The sequence below is a fragment of the Canis lupus genome, chromosome X (assembly GCF_003254725.2).
Source record: "Canis lupus dingo isolate Sandy chromosome X, ASM325472v2, whole genome shotgun sequence".
In the NCBI taxonomy this organism is placed as follows: Eukaryota; Metazoa; Chordata; class Mammalia; order Carnivora; family Canidae; genus Canis; species Canis lupus.
In genome coordinates, this window is record NC_064281.1 from 104911111 (window position 1) to 104931034 (window position 19924).

The 19924-nt window shown below is 42.7% G+C and overlaps 1 protein-coding gene across 1 annotated transcript in view; it reads right to left on the reverse strand.

The window, feature by feature from the left end:
- The window catches only part of GPC3 (glypican 3), a 441034-nt gene that overhangs the window by 126743 nt on the left and 294367 nt on the right, over nt 1–19924 (reverse strand). Inside the window, exon 5 of the mRNA XM_025431385.3 lies at nt 16654–16779. Within this exon, the coding sequence (XP_025287170.1) occupies nt 16654–16779 (126 nt within the window). The remainder of the gene's footprint in view (nt 1–16653; nt 16780–19924) is intronic.

A 19924-nucleotide genomic window follows, 5' to 3' on the forward strand; every position in this document is an offset into this window, starting at 1 on the left:
AAAAATCTTTAAAATATATTTACTATGGTCAAAGCAATCAATGACTTTGAAAGAGTTTCTGGGGCACCTGGCTGGCTTGGTCAGTAGAACATGAGACTCTTGATCTCGGGTTTGAACCCCATTCTGGGTGTAGAGATTACTTTTATTTTTTTGAAGATTTTATTTATTCATTTGAGACAGGGAAAGAGAGAAAGCGAGCCAGAACAAGCAGGGGTGGGGAGGTTAGAGGGACAGGGAGAAGCAGACTCCTTGCTGAGCAGGGAACCCGACATGGGACTCCATCCCAGCACTCTGGGATCATGACCCGAGCTAAAGGCAGCCACTTAACTGACTGAGCCACTCAGGTGTCCCTAGAGACACTTTAAAAAAAAGTTTCAAATGTGACAAAGATTCTAGGTTCTCAGTTCTAGGGGTCAGAGAAAGGATTTGCCATCTTCCATCAGTAACAGAATGCAAGTGCTGTCTACTTGACACTTCCCTATTAAGCATCTATGTAGTCCCGCGCTCAGCCACGGAATCCTGGTAGTTGGAGGTCCCGAATTTTCCAACGTTCTGGCCCACTAATCTCTAATCTGAACTTCTTGGACCTGATCCTGCTTTTGGCTTTGGCAAACCTAGTCCTCAGAAAATGAAATATTTGACTAGTGACTGTGTTGGATTCCCCAGCAAATCTGTGCCCGAGAGTATGCAGCTCTACCTACACACACTCCAACCTCCATGATGACACCCAGGGTGCTGGCGGAGGGTGCTGCTGGGAGGCCGCAGGAACCCGCAAGAATAAGGTGATTCTGTGTCAGACTTGCCCAAGGACACTGAAAAGCCTTGTCTGCAGAGAGTGGAATGGCTATGTCTGCCATATTCTTCCCTTAAAAAGCATTCCCAGAGCCCCCGAATCCAGGCTGCAGGCAGAGCCCTGAGGTGGCAGGAGAAAGCAAAGTCCACAGTATGCTTGGTGGAAGCCAGTGGTGTTGGTGGACATGGGCAGAGAAACCAGACCAGAACCACCTAGCACAGGGAAAGGGGCCTACTGTTTGCCAGTGTCTGACTATCAGAACAGCTGTGCCCTCGGCAGATCCGAGCTGGGCACTGCTGCTCTCTGGTTGCCAGCGATAAAATAAAACCAAACAATCACAGAGGAAGGGAAAGGTAAACCAAAGTGTAAACCACCCCCACTCTGTCTGCCCCCACAGCTGCAGGTTCCCCCAGCTCCTCGACTATTTGCACCTGCTCCCCTGCTGGAACAAGTGGCCCATTGTGTGAGGCTGTGTGTGTAGAGGTGCCAAGCAAACAAGAGGTGACTCTTCTGACCATAAAGTAGATGGCATTCCAGGAAAACTTTACTAAGCCAAATAAAAGTGACTGTAAAGCACTTGGTGAAATATAAAATTGCTACATAAATACTTAATAAAAGCTCACAGCAATGCACACAAGGACAACTAGGTCAAAACTCAGCCTAGCTCTCTAGCCCGGAGTGTCTCAGAGAGAGTGAAGATGGTCTCCCTCCTGCTGGTTTGCTTAGCCACTTTGTATTCCTCTGTTCTTACCTGCCCTTCAGCCCTGGGCACTTCTCTAGATATAGCTCTCCCCTTGCTGATATATCTCTGTGGTTAGAGGGCTTCTAATTTCAATTCCAGGTGGTTGTGTCAAATATCATTTGGAGCAACAGACACTGAATTCCATTTCTTTTGCCTCAGAAGCCCCTTTGGGGTTATGTGGTGCTATGGGGGAGACATTTTCTTTAAGGTTTAATTTTATGAATTTCACCTCAAACTCTCCAATATCAGAAACTCAGAACAACTCTGACAACATCTCAAACAGCCAATCCACCTGCTCCCCTGCAGCCCCACAGATACCTGGAGGAGTCAAAGGAAGAGTTCATTGCCATCCTAAGGAGAGTGATTATACCCTGAGGGTCCCTTTGAAGCATTTTCACTTTGGTCTGTTTGGGAAGCCATCAGGGAAAGAACTGGAAAGTCCCAGGCATGGAGGCGGCTTTATGGCATTCCTCCTCCTTTCGGACTCCCTCCCCCTCAAATATCCTTGTCATAGGATCTTATGGCCTCTTAGAGCTGGAAAGAACTTCCAAGGTCATTTTGTCCAACTCCTTCATTTTATAAATAAAAGAAAAAGCTGAAGGGCAGTGACTTGTCCAAAGTTGTGCACCAGTTCATGGTAGACCTAGGACCCAGGCTGGACATCCAGCCTAGGGCTAAGAGGGTCTTTTCTTACACGGGCTCCAGAACTTCATAGGGGATACTTATGCAACATATATAAGCTTAGATGCCTAAGACAGCTAATTAGGCATACAACTATTAATGTATGATCATGAAAATGTAACCAGGCAATGACTCTATAATAGGTGCCATTTGTGTAGAGGAGATTGAGTGGAGGGCTAGCCTTGGAGGCAGGTGATGGTCATCAGCTTTCTCCCAGGGGATGCCACCTTACAGCCTTGAGTGGATCTGAAAGCAGAGAAGCCCAGTAAAAGGCAGGAATGGTACTCCTACATTAGCTGGCTTGGACCAGGGAAAGACCAAGAAAAGGACAGGATTTAGCAGCACAAGCCAGGGAAAAGCTGGACAGAACACCCATTCCAGGTAGACTAGAGGGAAAAGCAAGCCTAGGTGAGGATTTCCAGTGAAAGCAGAAAGAAGGTAGGATGCTTTGGTCCCAAGAAGGAGAGAGGCCAAGCACTGGATAGGCAAGGCAGTGTCATGGACAGAGAGGCACACACTACCTGAGTCTGGATCTCATCTCTCTAGTGCTGTAGCTTTGGGTTAGTTACTTAACCTCATCAGTAATCATAATGTCTAGCTCAAAAGGCTACTGTGAGATAACTCAGTTCATGCATACAAGGTGTGTAGCCCAGTGCCTGGCACATGGGAAGCACCATAGACATTCTAGCTATTATTATTAACCACCTCTACTGTTTCAGTCCTCCTTTGAATTTTTGCTACAGCCTTAGATAGGACTGGGGACGGGCATGTGATCAACATGTTTCAGGGAGGAAATTGTAAGAGAAGTTCAAAAGTGAAGGCAGAAAAACCAACAGAATGGGTGAGCTGTGGTTCCCCCAGCCCACCTTTATCCCTCCAAAGGAAACCCACTGAGTGCATGCTTAGTGGCTGCTAGAAGCACAGGGGCCAGTAGATGACCAACTGTCTCGCTTTGTGTAGGACAGAGGACTCCGAACCTTCTGTACCCCAAAGGAGAAGTCTCGTGCAAACTGGGACAAGTTGATCCCTGTAGAGGCCACGGGGTGTTTGCTCTTTGGGACTACTATTTGTTACAGCTGGAGTGCAGAGCACTGCTGCTAGATGTCATCTCCTGGTATTTGGAAAAGCCGGGGTACTCAGAAGCCATATGTAGTGATTTTTAAAAAGACTTTATTATTTTAGAGTGAGGGAGAGAGAAAGAGAGAGAGCACATACAGAGAGAGGAGCAGGGGGAGAATCTCAAGCAGATTCTGTGCCAAGAGTGAAGCCCAATGTGGGGCTTGATCTAACGACTCTGAGATCATGACCTGAGCTGAAATCAAGAGTCAGATGCTTAGCTAACTGAGCCACCTGGGTGCTTCATGTGTGGTGATTTTTAATGGGACTTTCCTCATATCTATGGGGGAGGAGGAAGCCCTTCTTAAATAAATGGATTTTACCAGGGGAACGTTAGCCAATTTGAGGATGATGGTCTTTAGCAGGACCTTCACCCTGTAATAGGGTCATTATCACTGATTATTTGTTTGCTTTGATTCTCTGAAGCAGGCTATCTTTCTCCAAGTCCTATTCCCAGTGCTATTATTACATGTGTTTGAAAGTAATAAGACTACATTTATTTTAAAATGGTCTGTCACTTAGACTTCATTAATTTAAACATATGCTACCAATCCCTCAAAGTGTTTCTTTATGCAGGGCCAACCAGTTTCTTCAGCACCATGGACTGACTTGTTTACAAATATAATCTGTGGATGGGTGGATTTGCTTAAAGAAAAAAATTAAAAAGTAATATTTCTGGCAAGATGCATAGAGAGACACCCAGGAATCTGCTGAAGCATTTGTAAAGAGAGCCCAGTAGTGCTGTGTTCATTAGCCAAAACTCTGTTCCATTTATTCAGGGCAGAACTTCCCTCCATATCTGGTCTACTTTTCTACATCAATACCTAGTAAATGCAGGGCACTTCATAATTTTCAAAGATATTTCAAATGCATTTTTGTACTGGAGGCTCATAGCAACCTTGTGGAGAGGTTGTAAGGAGGAGGCATTAATTTCACCATTTCACAGGAGAAGACAAAACACAAGAGTTGAAGCAACCCACCCACCCACCGACTTGCATGGTGATCCCACGGGGAAGCCAGATCTGGTACTCAGGTTTGGTTAGCCCCAAGTATGTTCTTCGGTTCAGCCACTGAATTCAATAAACATGTTTGGAGAGGTTACTGTATGGCAGGGCCAACTAAGCATGAAGATATGCAGGTAGAAGGAGCTGGCAGAAAATGGCAGACGTATGAAAGCTCCAAAAACGGGGTAACTGGGGCCATGCTAGAGGAGCACCCAGGTGCTGAGGGGTCCTGAACCCAGACTTGGGCATGAGGCAGGAGGATCCAGCCTCTTCAGGAGAGATGCCATTGAGTTAAGGATAAGTAGGAGTAAGCCAGTTCAACAGCCCTTTTTCTGGCCCCTTCTAGAATGGTCCTTGCCTTAGTCCTATCTAGTAGTATTTGGAGATTAAGTTTTCAACCTGAGTTCTTGTGTAGCACAACCCCTCTAACATGTCCCTCCAATCCAAAGCTGGTATACCCCAACCTTGGGTGAGGGCAGCTTAGTCTGTCTCCTGTTGAACAGAGATTCATCCCAGCTCTGGGCCCAAAGCTATGCAAATGAGTGGCTCAAACCAGGCCAGAGTTCATGGTTTGGGTGGTTTTTAAGACCATCTGATATGGGGATCACTAAAATATGATAGGGCAAAGAGTAGGAAGCCCTTGTGACACCGGAGCCACCAATTAAAAGGTTTCCTTCACGGGGGAAATGAAATTTCACTATAAAGGCGACAAACCCAAGGATCAAAGCCACACTCACATAAAAGAATGAAATTCATTGGCTTGAGAAATTGGGAAATCGCAATTGATTTTAATGATCTCTCTCCTTTTCTGCTAAGGTTAAGCCAAGGGTGACAGAAAAGACATTAGAGCCTTGGGCAACTTGAACTGACCTGCAACTAGACCCGTCCTGGTTTCTAATGTAAGTCATTGAGGAAGATTCCCTGTGTTGATCACGATTAAGAAATCCTAGGAGAAGCTCTTTAAGCCATATTTGCTATAAAACACAATGTGAAGGGAGGAAAGCCAGCCCAGCACATATCCTTAGATGAAATACGTTTCACTTGATCCCCAGTGGACTAGAATGCCCACCAAGTAGGACCAAAGATGGAGTTTGTTTTGTTTTGTTTTTGCAGAAAGGAGAGGAAATAAGTTAAAAACGAGAGGGAATGGATAAAGCTGTCTTCCTGAAGAATTAAGAAATGGGTCATTGAAGAGAGTGAAAATCAGGCCTAGCTCCATCTATCTTCCAGTGAAGAATTGCAAGGGCCTTTTTATAGGCTTCTTTTATTGAACAACAGAAATAGTGGCTACCTGTTTCTTAAGGGCCTACTGTGTTCAGGCACCATACTTGCTATCTCTTTGAATCCTCTCAATAATCTGCTAAGGTAGAAATGATCAACTCTATTGTACAGATGGGGAACAGTGACTCAGGGAAGAGAAAGAGCTGGTGCATGCTACAACAGAAATCAAACCCAGGCTTGCTGATTCCAAAGTTATGCACTTATACACGACTACGTCGGGTCTTATGATTGCCATGCAATGTTGAAATTTGCCTCTGTGTGCTTTTTGCTAACCTCCAATGGTTTGGCTGTATGTCTATCAGTAAAAGTCATTGGAAACTCAAATAATATTTTGCCTTTGCATAAGTATATGAGGAAAGGACAAAACATGGAGAGCTGAGCTTCTTTCAAAGAGGCCAATAGGAGCTCATATGCTGGGGGAAGAACTGAGGCCAGAGGTGGTAAAGAAGTAGCACCTGCTAGTCACTTTGTGGCCTGCAGGGGGCAAGAATCACTACCACCACGACAGTCACAATGTTGAAGGAGCCAGAGGGGTCTAAGAGCAGGCCCATTGGTGGGAGGCTCCAAAGTGAGGCTTTCCTGACAGACCTTTCCCTGTTCTTCACACCACCAAGTCTCAAAAGTCTGTTTTCTTTGATACTTAGTGACTATCAGAAGTATGAACATGTTTGATCAGCTACCCCATTCAATAGTTTGCTTCCAAAAGACTTGTAGATATTTCCCCCAGATCCAGTTTACTTTTACAGGAAGAATGGCCTACATTTCTTCACCCTTGCTCTGGACATATACCTGGCCTACCCAACCAACTATAATGATGTGATAACATCAGCAAGGCTATCATTTATTCAGTGCCTGCATGCCAGAACAGATCTTTGCAACAATGCTGCAGAGTAAGTGTCATCCTCATCTTAAAATCTGCTACCAGAACTTGATGTCTAATGACTGGCCTAAAGCACACAGTGTCTGAACCAAGATTAAAATCTCCATCTGATGGAACAGGGGATATTATGCTAAGCGAAATAAGTCAATCAGAGAAAGACAATTATCATATGATTTCACTCATATGTGGAATTTAAGAAACAAAACAGAGGATCATAGAGGAAGGGAGGGAAAAATAAAGTAAGATGAAATCAGAGAGAAACAAACCATAAGAGACTCTTAACTCTAGGAAGCAAAGTGAGGCTCCCTGGAGGGGGAGGTTGTTGGGGGATGGGGTAACTGGGTGATGGGCATGAAGGAGGGCATGTGATAGAATGAGCACTGGGTGTTGTATGCAACTGATGAATTATTGAACTTTACCTCTGAAACTAATAATACACTGTATGTTAATTCATTGAATTTAAATTTAAAAAATAAATAACATCTCCATCTGTATCATTCTAAAGACTGCTCTCTTCCCAAGATGCACCAGTCACCTGCCTCATGTTTGCTAACCTCTCAGGGTCTTCTTATTATAATCCTCAGCCTGCACCACAGAAGCCAGCTCAACTGGCTGAGAACCAACAACTTGTAGACCACAATGCTCTATGCCCTCAAGGCTTTTCCCAAAGAAGGTGTAGAAGAATGTTTTGAGGACTGGTGGCACCCATATAATCAGTCTATGATCTCCCAGTGCACTTGCTTTGAGGGAAGCATAATATTTAAAGAGCATAAAAGCTCTAGTATGTTGATTTTTAAAGAAAAAACACTTGAAAGCATTTTTAAAAAGATTTTATCTATTCATTTGAGACAGAGAGCATAAGAATGGAAGAGGGTTAGAGGCAGAGGGAGAAGCAGACCCCCTGCCCCACTGAGCAGGGAGCCTGATGTGGGACTTGATCCCAGGACCCCGAGATCACAACCCAAGCCAAAGGCAGATGTCCAACTGACTGAGCCACCCAGGTGCCCCTAAGTTAAAATTTATTAAAAGCAGTTATAGTCCTTCATGGAGACATCTCCTAAGCCTTCTGGGCTGAAAGAGCTCTGGTGCATTGAGTCATGATCATAAGAGGAAAGAGGAGATAAGCTTTACCCACCATTAGAATCACATTTCAAAGGGAGGTTGTGAGGTGTTACTCATCTGTTAAGGATATGGATATTCGAAGACTGGCCTTGAAGGCTCCCAAATACCCTCCATATAATGAAATGATCCAATTTGGCACAGGAGGGGCTGGCATAAGTATGAATTGGACACAATCTGTTTATAGTAATAAGCCATGAGCCTTCAACAGGTGGTGACAGACATCAATATTGAGCCATGAAAACATCTCCTACTACTTCAGACATGGCAGTAGTAAAGTACAGCCTATCTCAAATGTGGCACACCATATTAAGCTGTCAGTCAGTGGGATAAGCTGGGTTTTTCTCACTCAATTCTGAAGGTAAAGCTACTGTATGCAACACCATAATCTTAAGGGATAAATGTCATGTACTGCCATAGAGTAGGTCTTGAAAAATACCTGTCAGTAAACACTACTTTTGAGATAAAGCTCTGATGAGAAAATATGCCAGTCTAAGCTCTTAGAGGGATTATTACATGGGGGTACACTCCAAACTTATCTGTCTCACCTTACCAGGATTAAAAAAATATCTTTAGCTGCCATATTTCCCACTATGCCAAATTAAGTCATTTTCTACAGGATCCATTTTTTTCCTCCCAAGCCTCTCCACGAACAATCTTGACTTACCTGAATTAAAGTAGAAGATATAAACTGCCAGACGAGCACGCAGTAGGTACCTTAGTCCCTTTATTCTAAGGGCACACACTTAGGCAAACATGGCAGTTCCCCAAGTCAGAAAGAGTCAAGTGTCATGTTCCTGCTTCCAGGAAAACTAAAGCAGCAATGAAATCCAAAAATGTCTCAGGGGGAACTAAGAACTGTAGTGCTAGGCATTGATAAGAGCAATATTCTCCCCTCTTGCCAGCTTTTTGCAAGCAGAGCTTCCTGTGGGTTAGGGGCCAAGTGAAGAAGTAACTGCAAAAAGAAAGAGCTGGGATGCTGAAGACATTACTTCAGCTTCCAACTCTCAAACCATCCTGACGGGCTGCTAAGAAGTGCCACTGAACCTTGGCTTCAGCGTGACCTTAGTCTGGCTTGTATCTACACAGACTAGGAATTGAATGACTTTAGGATCTGACTCAAGGCCTTTGAATATTATGTCTGCTATCCATTGTTGTTTACTTTCTTTCCTGTGCCCCTTTCCTCCTGGCTCTGTGTTCTGTCATATATACCCATCCCCACTGGTATTTCTGTTGGCTATCCCACATTTAAAGTTGTCTGGGGGTACCCGGCTGGCTCGGTTGGCAGAGTGTGTGACTCTGCATCTCAGGCTTGTGGGTTCAAGCCCCACAGTGGGTGTAGGGATGACTTAAAAAGAAAATCTTGTTCAAAAAATAAAATTCTGGGATCCCTGGGTGGCGCAGCAGTTTGGCGCCTGCCTTTGGCCCGGGGCGCAATCCTGGAGACCCAGGATAGAATCCCACGTCGGGCTCCCTGCATGGAGCCTGCTTCTCCCTCTGCCTGTGTCTCTGCCTCTCTGTCTCTCTCTCTGGGTGACTATCATGAATAAATAAATAAAATCTTTAAAAAAAATAAAATAAAATTCTATGTACACGGCCTCAAGCCATTTAGAGAAAAGCCAACAGAGGAACCTCAAAAACAAACAAGCAAAGCCCAAATAACATATAACCTATTTTAGTATGAGGGCATGGGAGCTATAGACAAGCAACTGCTGTATATCACTGGCCTGTTCGATGTGATTGCAGTGAGCTGTGCATGTGTTTTTGTGTGTCTGTCCATGTGTACACTGTGGCATATAGGTCTCATCTTCTCCTAATTCCTTCGCCATCAAACCAAAGGTTCTGAAGTTCTTCCCATTTTGTTCTGCACACCAGTGAAAGACTTGTTAGTGCTAGAAACTGGTCCCTCACTATCGAAGTTCTCAAAACATAGTGTTCTTAAAATAAGTGCATTATGAAAACAATCAACTATTCCCCCTCACCTTTCCTAGATTGTAGGGGCAAAATAAGTCATTTTCTTGCTCTCATTTTTGAGATTATTTTTTTTAAGTCATCTCTACACCCAGTGTGGGGCTCAAATCCACAACCCTGAGATTAGGAATCACATGCTCCACCAACTGGGCCACCCAAGCGCTCCTGTTGCTCTCATTTTTAAATTTCTATTGCATATGTCAGGAATTGGGTATCAAGTGATCTTGTGTTCACTTCCACTGGTTGATATACCATGGTCTATACCTCCAACCCAGCAGAAGAGAGAGAAAAATTGTCTCCTTCTCTCTCTTTTCTGCAATATCCGATAGGTCTTGAGACAAGAGCAAAACTTCTCAAGAACTAAGATCATTGCTTTGCATATTTCCTGCTTCTGACTTTCCAACTAAGCAGAGAAATTCTGAAGAGGCATTATGAACATTGGAAGACATGTGTGATTGGGAGGAAATAAAGGAGAATTCACGGTGGGAGGGATGTGTGGATATAATTTCTCAGGTGAAAGGGGAGGTACGATCACATAGGAGGGAGAGGAGTCACCTTCAGTTGAGTTTATTCTCTAGTGCCAGGAATCTCATGCACTCCACTCAGAGTCCCAGAGTCAGCCTGACAAAATACCAAATGGGTATTCTGATTCATAATGGGCAGAAGTGACTAAGTAGAGGGGTGCCTGGGTGGCTCAGCAGTTGAACATCTGCCTTTGGCTCAGGTTGTGATCCCACGGTCCTGGGATCGAGTCCTGCATTGGACTCCCCACAGGGAGCCTGCTTCTCCCTCTGCCTATATCTCTGCCTGTCACAAATAAATAAATAAAAATGTTTTTAAAGAAGCAGCAGCAGCAGGAGCAGCAGTGGTGGCGGCTAAGTAGAACTGCCAAGCAGCTAACAGCAGTATTCTGGAACTGACATCTAGATCCAGGCCCAACCAGCCTAGCAACATGACAAGGAGCAAGACCAGCCAGGACCGAGTAACAAAGGGAGCTAAAGCATTGTGCCACAAAGTACAAGCCCTTGTGTATACAGAACCAATAAGCTTCAAAGTCACCAGGGAAGCATCAAACCCTATGGGAGGTGTGCCGATTGTAAGAGGGGCTAGTTGGCCATACACATGGGGCCTAGAACAAAGACTCGGGAGAACTGCAAAAGGGTATAAGGAGCAGGAGACGTGAGGGAAAGGCTAGCCTTTAGGTTGTGGTCAAAGATGTTGGGGCTGGAAGGCCTGGAGGTTTGGCTGCCCTGTTCTTAAGGTTAAGGGGGAACCACACAGAATCCAGGGGTGGTAGGTGGGGCCTGACAGAGCAGTAGTTGCTCAGGGCTCAGGTGAACACGGGTAGAAATCTGATGAATGGATAAACAAAATGTGCTACATCTAGACAATGAAATATTATTTGGCCATAAAAAGGAGCGAAGTACTGATCCATGCTACAACTTGGATGAACCTTAAAAACATTATGCTAAAAATAAAACAAAACAAAAAAACAACAAAAAACCCCATTATGCTAAGTCAATGAGTCTATTTATATTGGACATCCAGCATAGGTAAATCTATAGAGACAGGAAGCAGATTCTCAGTTGCCAGAGGCTGGGGGAGGCAGGTAAGTAGGGAATGACTGCTGAGTACAAGATCTCTTTTTGGAGACATGTAAATGTCTTAAAACTAGGCAGGGGTGGTGATTATATAATACCACAAATGTGCAAAATGCCACCGAATTATATACCTTAGAATGGTTGATCTTCTGTTATGTGAATTTCACCTCAATAACACACACACGCTTGATATGGATAAGTAGAGCCTCTGCTTTTCTTCTTTGATGCCTCTGAAGGGAAGTCTCCCTGTACTTGTGGGGAAGGACACTGGCTGATTATTTCTCCTTTCTTCTCATTAAATTGTAAACTCCTCAGCCGGGTCAGGCACTGGATTCTACTTATCACTCTGCCCCACTGGGCCCGGTATATAAGAAGTGCTCAGTCTTTGTTGAATGAACCTGAATTATCAGATGCCAAATGTCAAGAAGAGATAGCACTTTTTTTCTAACTAGCAGTTTTTGCACATGTATAAATTTAATTTAAGTAGTTCCTGTTATGCTAACTTAAAGATAAACATGACTTGACAGTAAAATGGGGCTTAACTTCCAGATGGTATCAAACCATCCAGAAGAAGAATGAAAATTTTAGTCCGTGATCCATATGTTTGGCCTAACAGTCCTGAAAGGGGGGTATAAGGAGGGGGTATGGGGATGTATTCACTAAACTGCTCACTCTACATACAGGTATCTTCAGCACCAGTGCAGGCAAAACCTGTTTAGCTGTTGATAAGCCCAGTGTTAATTTACTCCATGAGATCCTTTATGTTTCTCTTGCTATCAGGAATGCCCTAATTGAAATTCTCTGTAGTTCCACAAAGGTAAAAGATGGAGGATCTTCCTTGCGCCTTTGGCAACTGTAGGAAATCTTTGCCTGTAGGATACATGGGAGCTCAGATGAAAGAGTATGCCTCACAGGAGCCAACTTCGTTAATTCTAAGATTTCTCAGCTAAATCCCGGAGGCAATGTTTATCTCAAGCCAAGATGGCCAGTAGGGTTGGGGTGGGGAGGTCAGAAGGACAAATGATAGGCTTATGTGGTACTCCCTCAGACTAGATCCATGAAAACATTCTCTTCATTCATATTTCAATTGATGGGTTTCCTAAGAGCTAACAATTGAATGGATGTGAAATACGACCATATTTAGAGAGGCAATGACTTGTCAAACTCTTGAAAAGTTGAGTGGTCTGTATGTACATTCATAGAGGGAGGGTATAAATGGCTCTGACAACCCAGCTATCATGGATATTGATCCATGTTTTCCTTAGCATCAATATTTTCCTTTTAATCAGGTATCTCCATTGACAAGTTTTGTTTCCTTTTGGGATCCTTGATTTTCTTAAGTTTTCTTGACTAAAAGTAAAATATTGGAAAAGAATACAAACCCAACCTATAAAGATAACAAGGTTACACCTGATTTGACAATATGAAGTGACAACTGTTACTTAAGACTGAATGAAATGAGGAATTCAATGAAAAGCTCTGGAAAGAGGTTTTACTATAGATGAGATGTGCAGTGTGAAGCTAATCTTTACAAATGGTACAAGTCGAGGGCACACATGCCCTCAGGCTACAGAACTGCATATTATTGAATGTATATTTCTGAGTAATTTTTTAAAAAATCTGGGTTGACACTATTCCCTAGGCCCATCATCACATTAGGTCAGTAATTTAAGTATAGGTTAATTATAACCTGAGGTTACTAACCAAGGAAGAGTTGCTTCCTGGATTACAGTACCCTTATACCATCTACAAATATGTTGTTTGTTTCCTTCCTTCCTTCCTTCCTTCCTTCCTTCCTTCCTTCCTTCCTTCCTTCCTTCCTTCTCTTTCTCCCTCCCTGGATAGCACATATCAACAATAAAAGCTGTTTTAAAACAATGGATTTTTCAGAAATAGAATTATGGGTTTGAAATAATAGCTCTTCTCTATACTATACCATTCATTTTATTTTATTATTTTGTTTGATACCCTGAGATCTTTAGAGCCAGCAAATTAAACAAAAAAAACTTCAGTTAGGGCAGCCCCAGTGGCTCAGTGGTTTAGTGCCATCTTCAGACCAGGGGTGATCCTGGAGACCTAGGATCGAGTCCCATGTCACGCTCCCTGCATGGAGCCTGCTTCTCCCTCTGCCTGTCTCTCTCTCTCTCTCTCTCTCTCTCCCTGCATGGAGCCTGCTTCTCCCTCTGCCTGTCTCTCTCTCTCTCTCTCTCTCTCTCTCTCTAATAAATAAGAAAGCTAAAAAAAAACCTTCAGTTAACAGAATTATTTTAATGGCATCAAAGTGCATTTGGCTAATTTTTCGACTCATTCAAATTTAGCAGGCTTTGGATTCCACCATTTGATAGGGGAGGACTATCTTGGTTCTTGGGCAACATACTTCATGATAGCATCCTGAGCGTGAAGTAGTTTATGTGAGCAAAATTCAATTAAAAAAAAAAATCTGGGCCGCCCGGGTGGCTTAGTGGTTTAGCATTTGCCTTCAGCCCAGGGCATGATCCTGAAGTCCTGGGATCAACTCCCACTTTGGGCTCCCTGCATGGAGCCTGCTTTTCTCCCTCTGCCTGTGTCTCTGCCTCTCTCTCTCTGTGTCTCTTATGAATAAATAAGTGAAATCTTTAAAAAAAATCCCACAAATCGGGCAGCCCGGGTGGCTCAGTGATTTAGCGCCGCCTTCGGCCCGGGGCGTGATCCTGGGGACCCAGGACTGAGTCCCGCGACGGGCTCCCTGCGTGGAGCCTGCTTCTCCCTCTGCCTGTGTCTCTGCCTACCTCTCTCTGTGTCTCTAATGAATAATAATAAAAAAAAACATTTAAAAAATCCTACAAATCAATCAGTCAATTCCACTAATTCAAAAAACATAGGCCTAGGAAGAAATTCTTTTGAATTAACTAAAACTGGATCATCTGATTTTGTTTTTCTTGAAGAACAATAGAAGGTATGTCCGGCAGGGTTATAACATTTACGTTTCACAATCATAACAATAAAGAAACCCATATTGGGATGCCTGGGTGGCTCAGCTATTGAGTGTCTGCCTTTGGCTCAGGGCATGGAACCTGCTTCTCCCTCTGCCTATGTCTCTGCTCTCTCTCTCTGTGTCTCTCATGAATAAATAAATAAATAAAATATTTTAAAAAAATGATAAAAAGAAAGAAACCCATATTAACACTTGATACACAGTAGATGCTCAAATATTTGTTAAATGAATAAATAAATGAATCAATACATTGGCAAATAAATACATTGCTAACTAACATCTCTTTAAGAACAGACCAGGGTTAGGAGATAGGCTGCTTAAAACAAATTAATATTCAGGAATTGTTCTTTTTTTTTTTTTTTTTACCATATTAGCATCACAGTGGGTAAGTCACTGGGATGGTTTCTCATGAAGCTCATGCAAGAACCACATATTTGACCTGTGGGCATTTTCTTCTTTAAGGATTATATTGTTTATACCTGTTTTACAGCATCTGCTTTTTATAAAGCCAAATACCAACTGCTTTTCTCTGACAATTTTAAAAAAATCTCATAACAGGTTAAGTACATTTTCATGATTCTACTTAGAACCTGATGAGCTTTTAGGATAATAAATATATACTATTTCTCCAGAGTGGAGTGGATTCACGGGGCCATTAATCCCTGTAGCCTGATTCACATTTGCTGGAGAGAAGTCTATCTCCATGCAAGTTCAACGCCTCATCCCATTAGCACCTCGTTCTCTCTGTCCCAGGTCAGTAAAACAACTTAGTTGAGAAACAAGCTGTTTTCTGGCATGTGGTTTGCCTTGTGTGGGGAAAAGAAGGGGTCGAGGGTGAAGAAAGAGAAGAAGCATGAACTGGGGTTCCGGTATATGCCAGTCGGCTACAGATTTGATGTTTATGACCTCACTTAATAGTGGCAACAACCCAGTGAGATGCCTTTCCCTTACAAAAGAGGCCTTGGGACTTTCTACATTAAGGGACCCACCCAAGGCCCCACAGTATAAGTAGCAGAACTGGGATGCAAACCCAAGTTTACCTGGCTCCAAAGCCTTCCTCTGGTCTATTACATTACATTGCTAGTTCATTCCATTGGGCATCATGATTAATTATCCCATGCCGTGATGTTGGTTCCCACTAGACTGCAAGCTCCTCAAAGCAGGCAACTTGCCTGCTTCACCTGTCTTCACCCTCATATCCCTGGCACCTAGCATGGTGCCTAACCTATAGTATCTCAAAACATAAAAGTATGAATGAATGAATGAACCAGTAAGAAAAAAAAAAACCCACAGCCTGCCAAAGCTAGAAGGGTTCTAATCCAACCATCTTTCTTTTTTAAGTGGGGAAACCATGGCCCAGAGAGATTAAGTCACTTGCCCTAGGCAACTCATTAGGAAAAGGTTCAGAAATCAAGTTCAAGTATCTTCTATATTTTCCTCGACAAGACGCTACCACTTGGACAAATAGTTTCAGAAGCCTGTTCATCAACTCCCCATGGTTTCCTAAGCTTTCTACCCTCCTGATTTCAGTACTTAATCCCAAACTATGCCTTGTACATGTGAAGCAATGGAGATTAGGAGCGCCATCAGCCCACTAGAATGAAAGCTCTAGGGATGCCTAGGTGGCTCAGCAGTTGAGCATCTGCCTTTGGCTCAGGGGATCAAGTCCTGTATCAGGCTCCCTGGGAGGAGCCTGCTTCTCCCTCTGCCTGTGTCTCTGCCTCTCTCTGTGTGTCTCTTATGAATAAATAAATAAAATCTTTAAAGAAAGCTCTGGGAGGAGAGGAAATTTTGCCTGTTTCCTTCACTTCAACATGACCGGCACTTAGAAGGTGCTCGGTAAGTATTTGCTGAATGCGTGAATATATATTATTTCCTTTTCAGTGACGAGAAAATTCTTCACAGATGACAAATGTTAGTGCATATTATACTAATACTCAATGATCAACCATTTCAGCAACAGTGCTCAGTGAAATGGTATTCTTCTTTCCCTCCCCATTCTTCTTTCCTCTATCTTCATCTATCAAATAGGGGAAAATAATGGCATTTACTTCTGAGGATTGATGTAAGGATAAAAAGAGTTAATATAGGCAAGCCCTTAGCACGGTGCTTAATACGTAGTTAACTCTCACTAATTGATGACTATTAGTGTGTGTATATGATTTCTGCAAACCAATAAATAAATAAGGGTCCACATAACAGGGAGATGGAAGAAGCCAAAGACAAACAAAAGAGCTGTTTTATGCTCTACATCTTGTAAAATGTCCCTGAATACATATTTCTCAACATGCTTCTAACTTTGTAAATTCTATAAGGGCTATGGGTTATATAGGTAGCATCTGGCATGTCACAGATGCTCACATGTACGTTTCTTCTAGAGTTTTTCTTGTGAAATTAATGAAGGCAGAGAGAAGGTATGACTAACCTTGAGATGAACATACAATGAGTATTTCTTAGATACTGCTATAGTTAACATTCAAAAAAAGATTACCTCTCCACGAGTTCTTGTCCATTCCAGCAAAGAGTGTCGTTTTCGGCCACAGGGCTATGGCTGCAGACGTAGCCAGGCAAAGCACTGTAGAAACTGATGAAAGATTTCAACTTCTGAATTAGTTCCCTGAAAGAAAAGGAAAGCATCTGTGCATCAGAGGCAAGTAAACCCAGTATGAGAAAAGTTTAATTTCCTTATCAGCATGACAGAAAGGCTCTGCCAGGCTGATTAGAGCAATAAATGATTTTAAAAGACATTCTTGGCTACAAGGCCACAGTTTAGTTTAAAAAAAATCAATAAAATGATATTAGAAAAAAAAAAGTTGCTTGCCATATAAGGTGCTGCTCCTATCAGAAGGATGATTTAATTCCAACATTCATTTTCTTACACATTCAGCTTCCATTTGTTGTTCAGAATGCTGTTACCTACATTCTCAAAGGTGCTGATTACAAGGCACACTGGAGCACGACGTATCTTTTGGTTTCTGGGCGTAACTGAGTGCATTGATTGTAATTTACAATGCCATTACCCTAGAGATGGCCTCTTTCCATATAGGCTTGGGCTAATAGTTGCAGATCAGAATTACAGGGTGCTCAGAGCATTGTATGCTCTAGGAAATTCTCCTGACAATATAGTCAGAGAAACTCACATCTGCTAGAAGAGGAAGGTTTCATTGTTCTTTGTCTGTATATTGTGGTAACTATGGGGTGGGGGTGGAGGCAGGAGGGAGTGGATCCTAGTATATTTTATTATTTATTTGCTTTGGCTTTCATGCTACAATAAGACAAATGTGTGTGTGTGTGCATGAGAAAAAGAGAGAGACAGAGACAGAGAGAAGAGAGCAAGCAAATAAATACATGCAAAGATGTATAAACACACACACATAAATACCCAGCAAAATTTCTGGCCTATTATCTTGTTTCAGATGTACATGGATACACAAAATAAGACACCAGAGACCAGAGAAAAGTGGATATGCTCTTAAGGAAATATTAAAATATCTATATAATAGGTGTCCAATGGTAAACAAGTAAAAATAAAATACTCTTTATTTTTCTAAAGCAATGTTCCTGGTACGAAGGAAGTTAAAGTGTTCTTCATAACCAAGTCTATCTTAAGTCTCTACTAAGTTTTGGGAGACTCCGCCAGGAAATTTGCAGGCAGTGGAGTAATTATTCAATACTGTCTCCAGGCTAAGAATGGACTGGCCTGATATATAGGCCTCTGGAGGAGCCAGAGGCCTGAATCTCATTTGGACACTGGTGGGAGTCCTGAGCCCAGAAAAGCCTTCTGGGGGTTGTTTTCAGATCTGGTCAAAAGAGCAAGAGTGGTAGAAATTATTTTCTTGCATTTTTCCATTTTATTACCATAAAACGATTCATTTCAACTGATGATCTAGAAGGAGGAGAGCATTTACAATACTCAGCACATCTTCACAAAGGCTCGGGTCACAGTAAAGCCAGGGTGATGGACATAACAACTCAAGAAAGGTTACTAGGATTTATATAACTCCCGATACCCCAACAGTTGCTTCCTGCCATGCTCAGACCCCCTTCCAGCCTACTCCTGGTGGCTGAGCTTTGTCAACCTCCAAAGCAAAGAGGCTCAATACAGGGCTCTGAAAATAAAAGTCAACATTATAGTTTCTAACAGAAAAAAGATGGGTTCAATTAACGCTAATAGGAGAGATGCTCTGTTTTACAAGGTAATAATACAGTTCCCAAGAGTGGATACTGAAAGAGTAAAGGCTGAGGCTAAGTAATTCCCCCCACTCCATGAGGAAATAGAATATGGCCATTAGTCTATGGGAGACGACGGCCTGCTCTTTAATGAAAGAGTTTCCCTTAAGCCTCCTCCTACCTCCGAACTCTCTCTAAGGACAGCACATGGCAAGAAAAATTGAACTCATGGCAAAGCTTTCCAATTGGCTTCCCTAGAAGTTAAAAAAGCCAAAAAAAAAAAAAACCCCACTCAGAACTTCTCCCAGCCCCTGAACCCTTGCAGTTTTCTTAGCTAATCATAAAGATCACTGGCAAGTTGGAGAAGATTCAGAGAGGGTCCATCTAAACATCAAGGGGATCAGAGGATAAGGGGCTGTTGCAAACACAAGACCTCCTACTTTTGCATGGAAGGATATTACTTAGTGGGGTCAAGATAAACGTCTACAAAACCCACAACGAATGCAAATAATGTGAGCATGGTCTGGGTCATCAAATTCTAGAACTCAGGGGAATCTCTTTGAAACTTGAGCAAGGTAACTTGGGGACAAAAGGCCATCGTATGTAATAGACTACTCATTCCTGCCACGGGATATACAGGATGGACCCCAGAAGAGACTATGCTTTTTGATTAATTATTTTGAATTCAGAACACAGTTTCATTCAGCAGCCATGCTATAATGATGATTGGATTCTCAAAACAGCCCCTGGAAACCTATTAGGAGTCGTAGGTAAGAGCACTGATTTTGGATTCTGACCCACCTAAGTGTCAAATGCTAGGTACTTCCCTCACTTACTTGGCGAGGAAACCTTAGGCAGATTCTATACTCATCTGGGCCTAGCTTTCTTGACTATAAAATGAAGCTAATGACAGGTTGCTATGATGATTGAGACAATGCATGTAAAGTGTTCAGCATAGTCCCTGGCACAAAGTAATCCCCTCATAACATTAATTGTTGCCAATATTACCATTATTATAAGCCAGTGGAATATGAGTATTTAATGAAATATATGATATTCCAGGGCAGCCCGGGTGGCTCAGTGGTTTGGCGCTGCTTTTGGCCCAGGGCATGATCCTGGAGTCCCAGGATCAAGTCCCATGTCAGGCTCCCTGCATGGAGCCTGCTTCTCCCTCTGCCTGTATCTCTGCCTCTCTCTCTCTCTCTCTCTCTCTCTGTCTCTCATGAATAAATAAATAAAATCTTTAAAAAAAAGAAACATATATGATATTCCAGATAGTATGCAATATAATTAAGATTCTTGTCAAGTTCCAGGTAACTATTTTCTACATACAAGATGGATAGATCCTTTATCTTTTGAGGTGTGTATTAATAAGCACAACTACGTTCTCTCCCCATGTATTTTTCCTGGTATTCTTTTTTTTTTTTTTTCAAAGACTAGCTAGCTACTGGGATGGGTAAACTCCTGGACTAAACTGGTAGAGCAGTTTGAATGGCTTTTTTAAAAAAGATTTTATTTATTTATTCATAGAGACACACAGAGAGAGAGAGAGGCAGAGAGAAGCAGGCTCCATGCAGAGAGCCTGACATGGG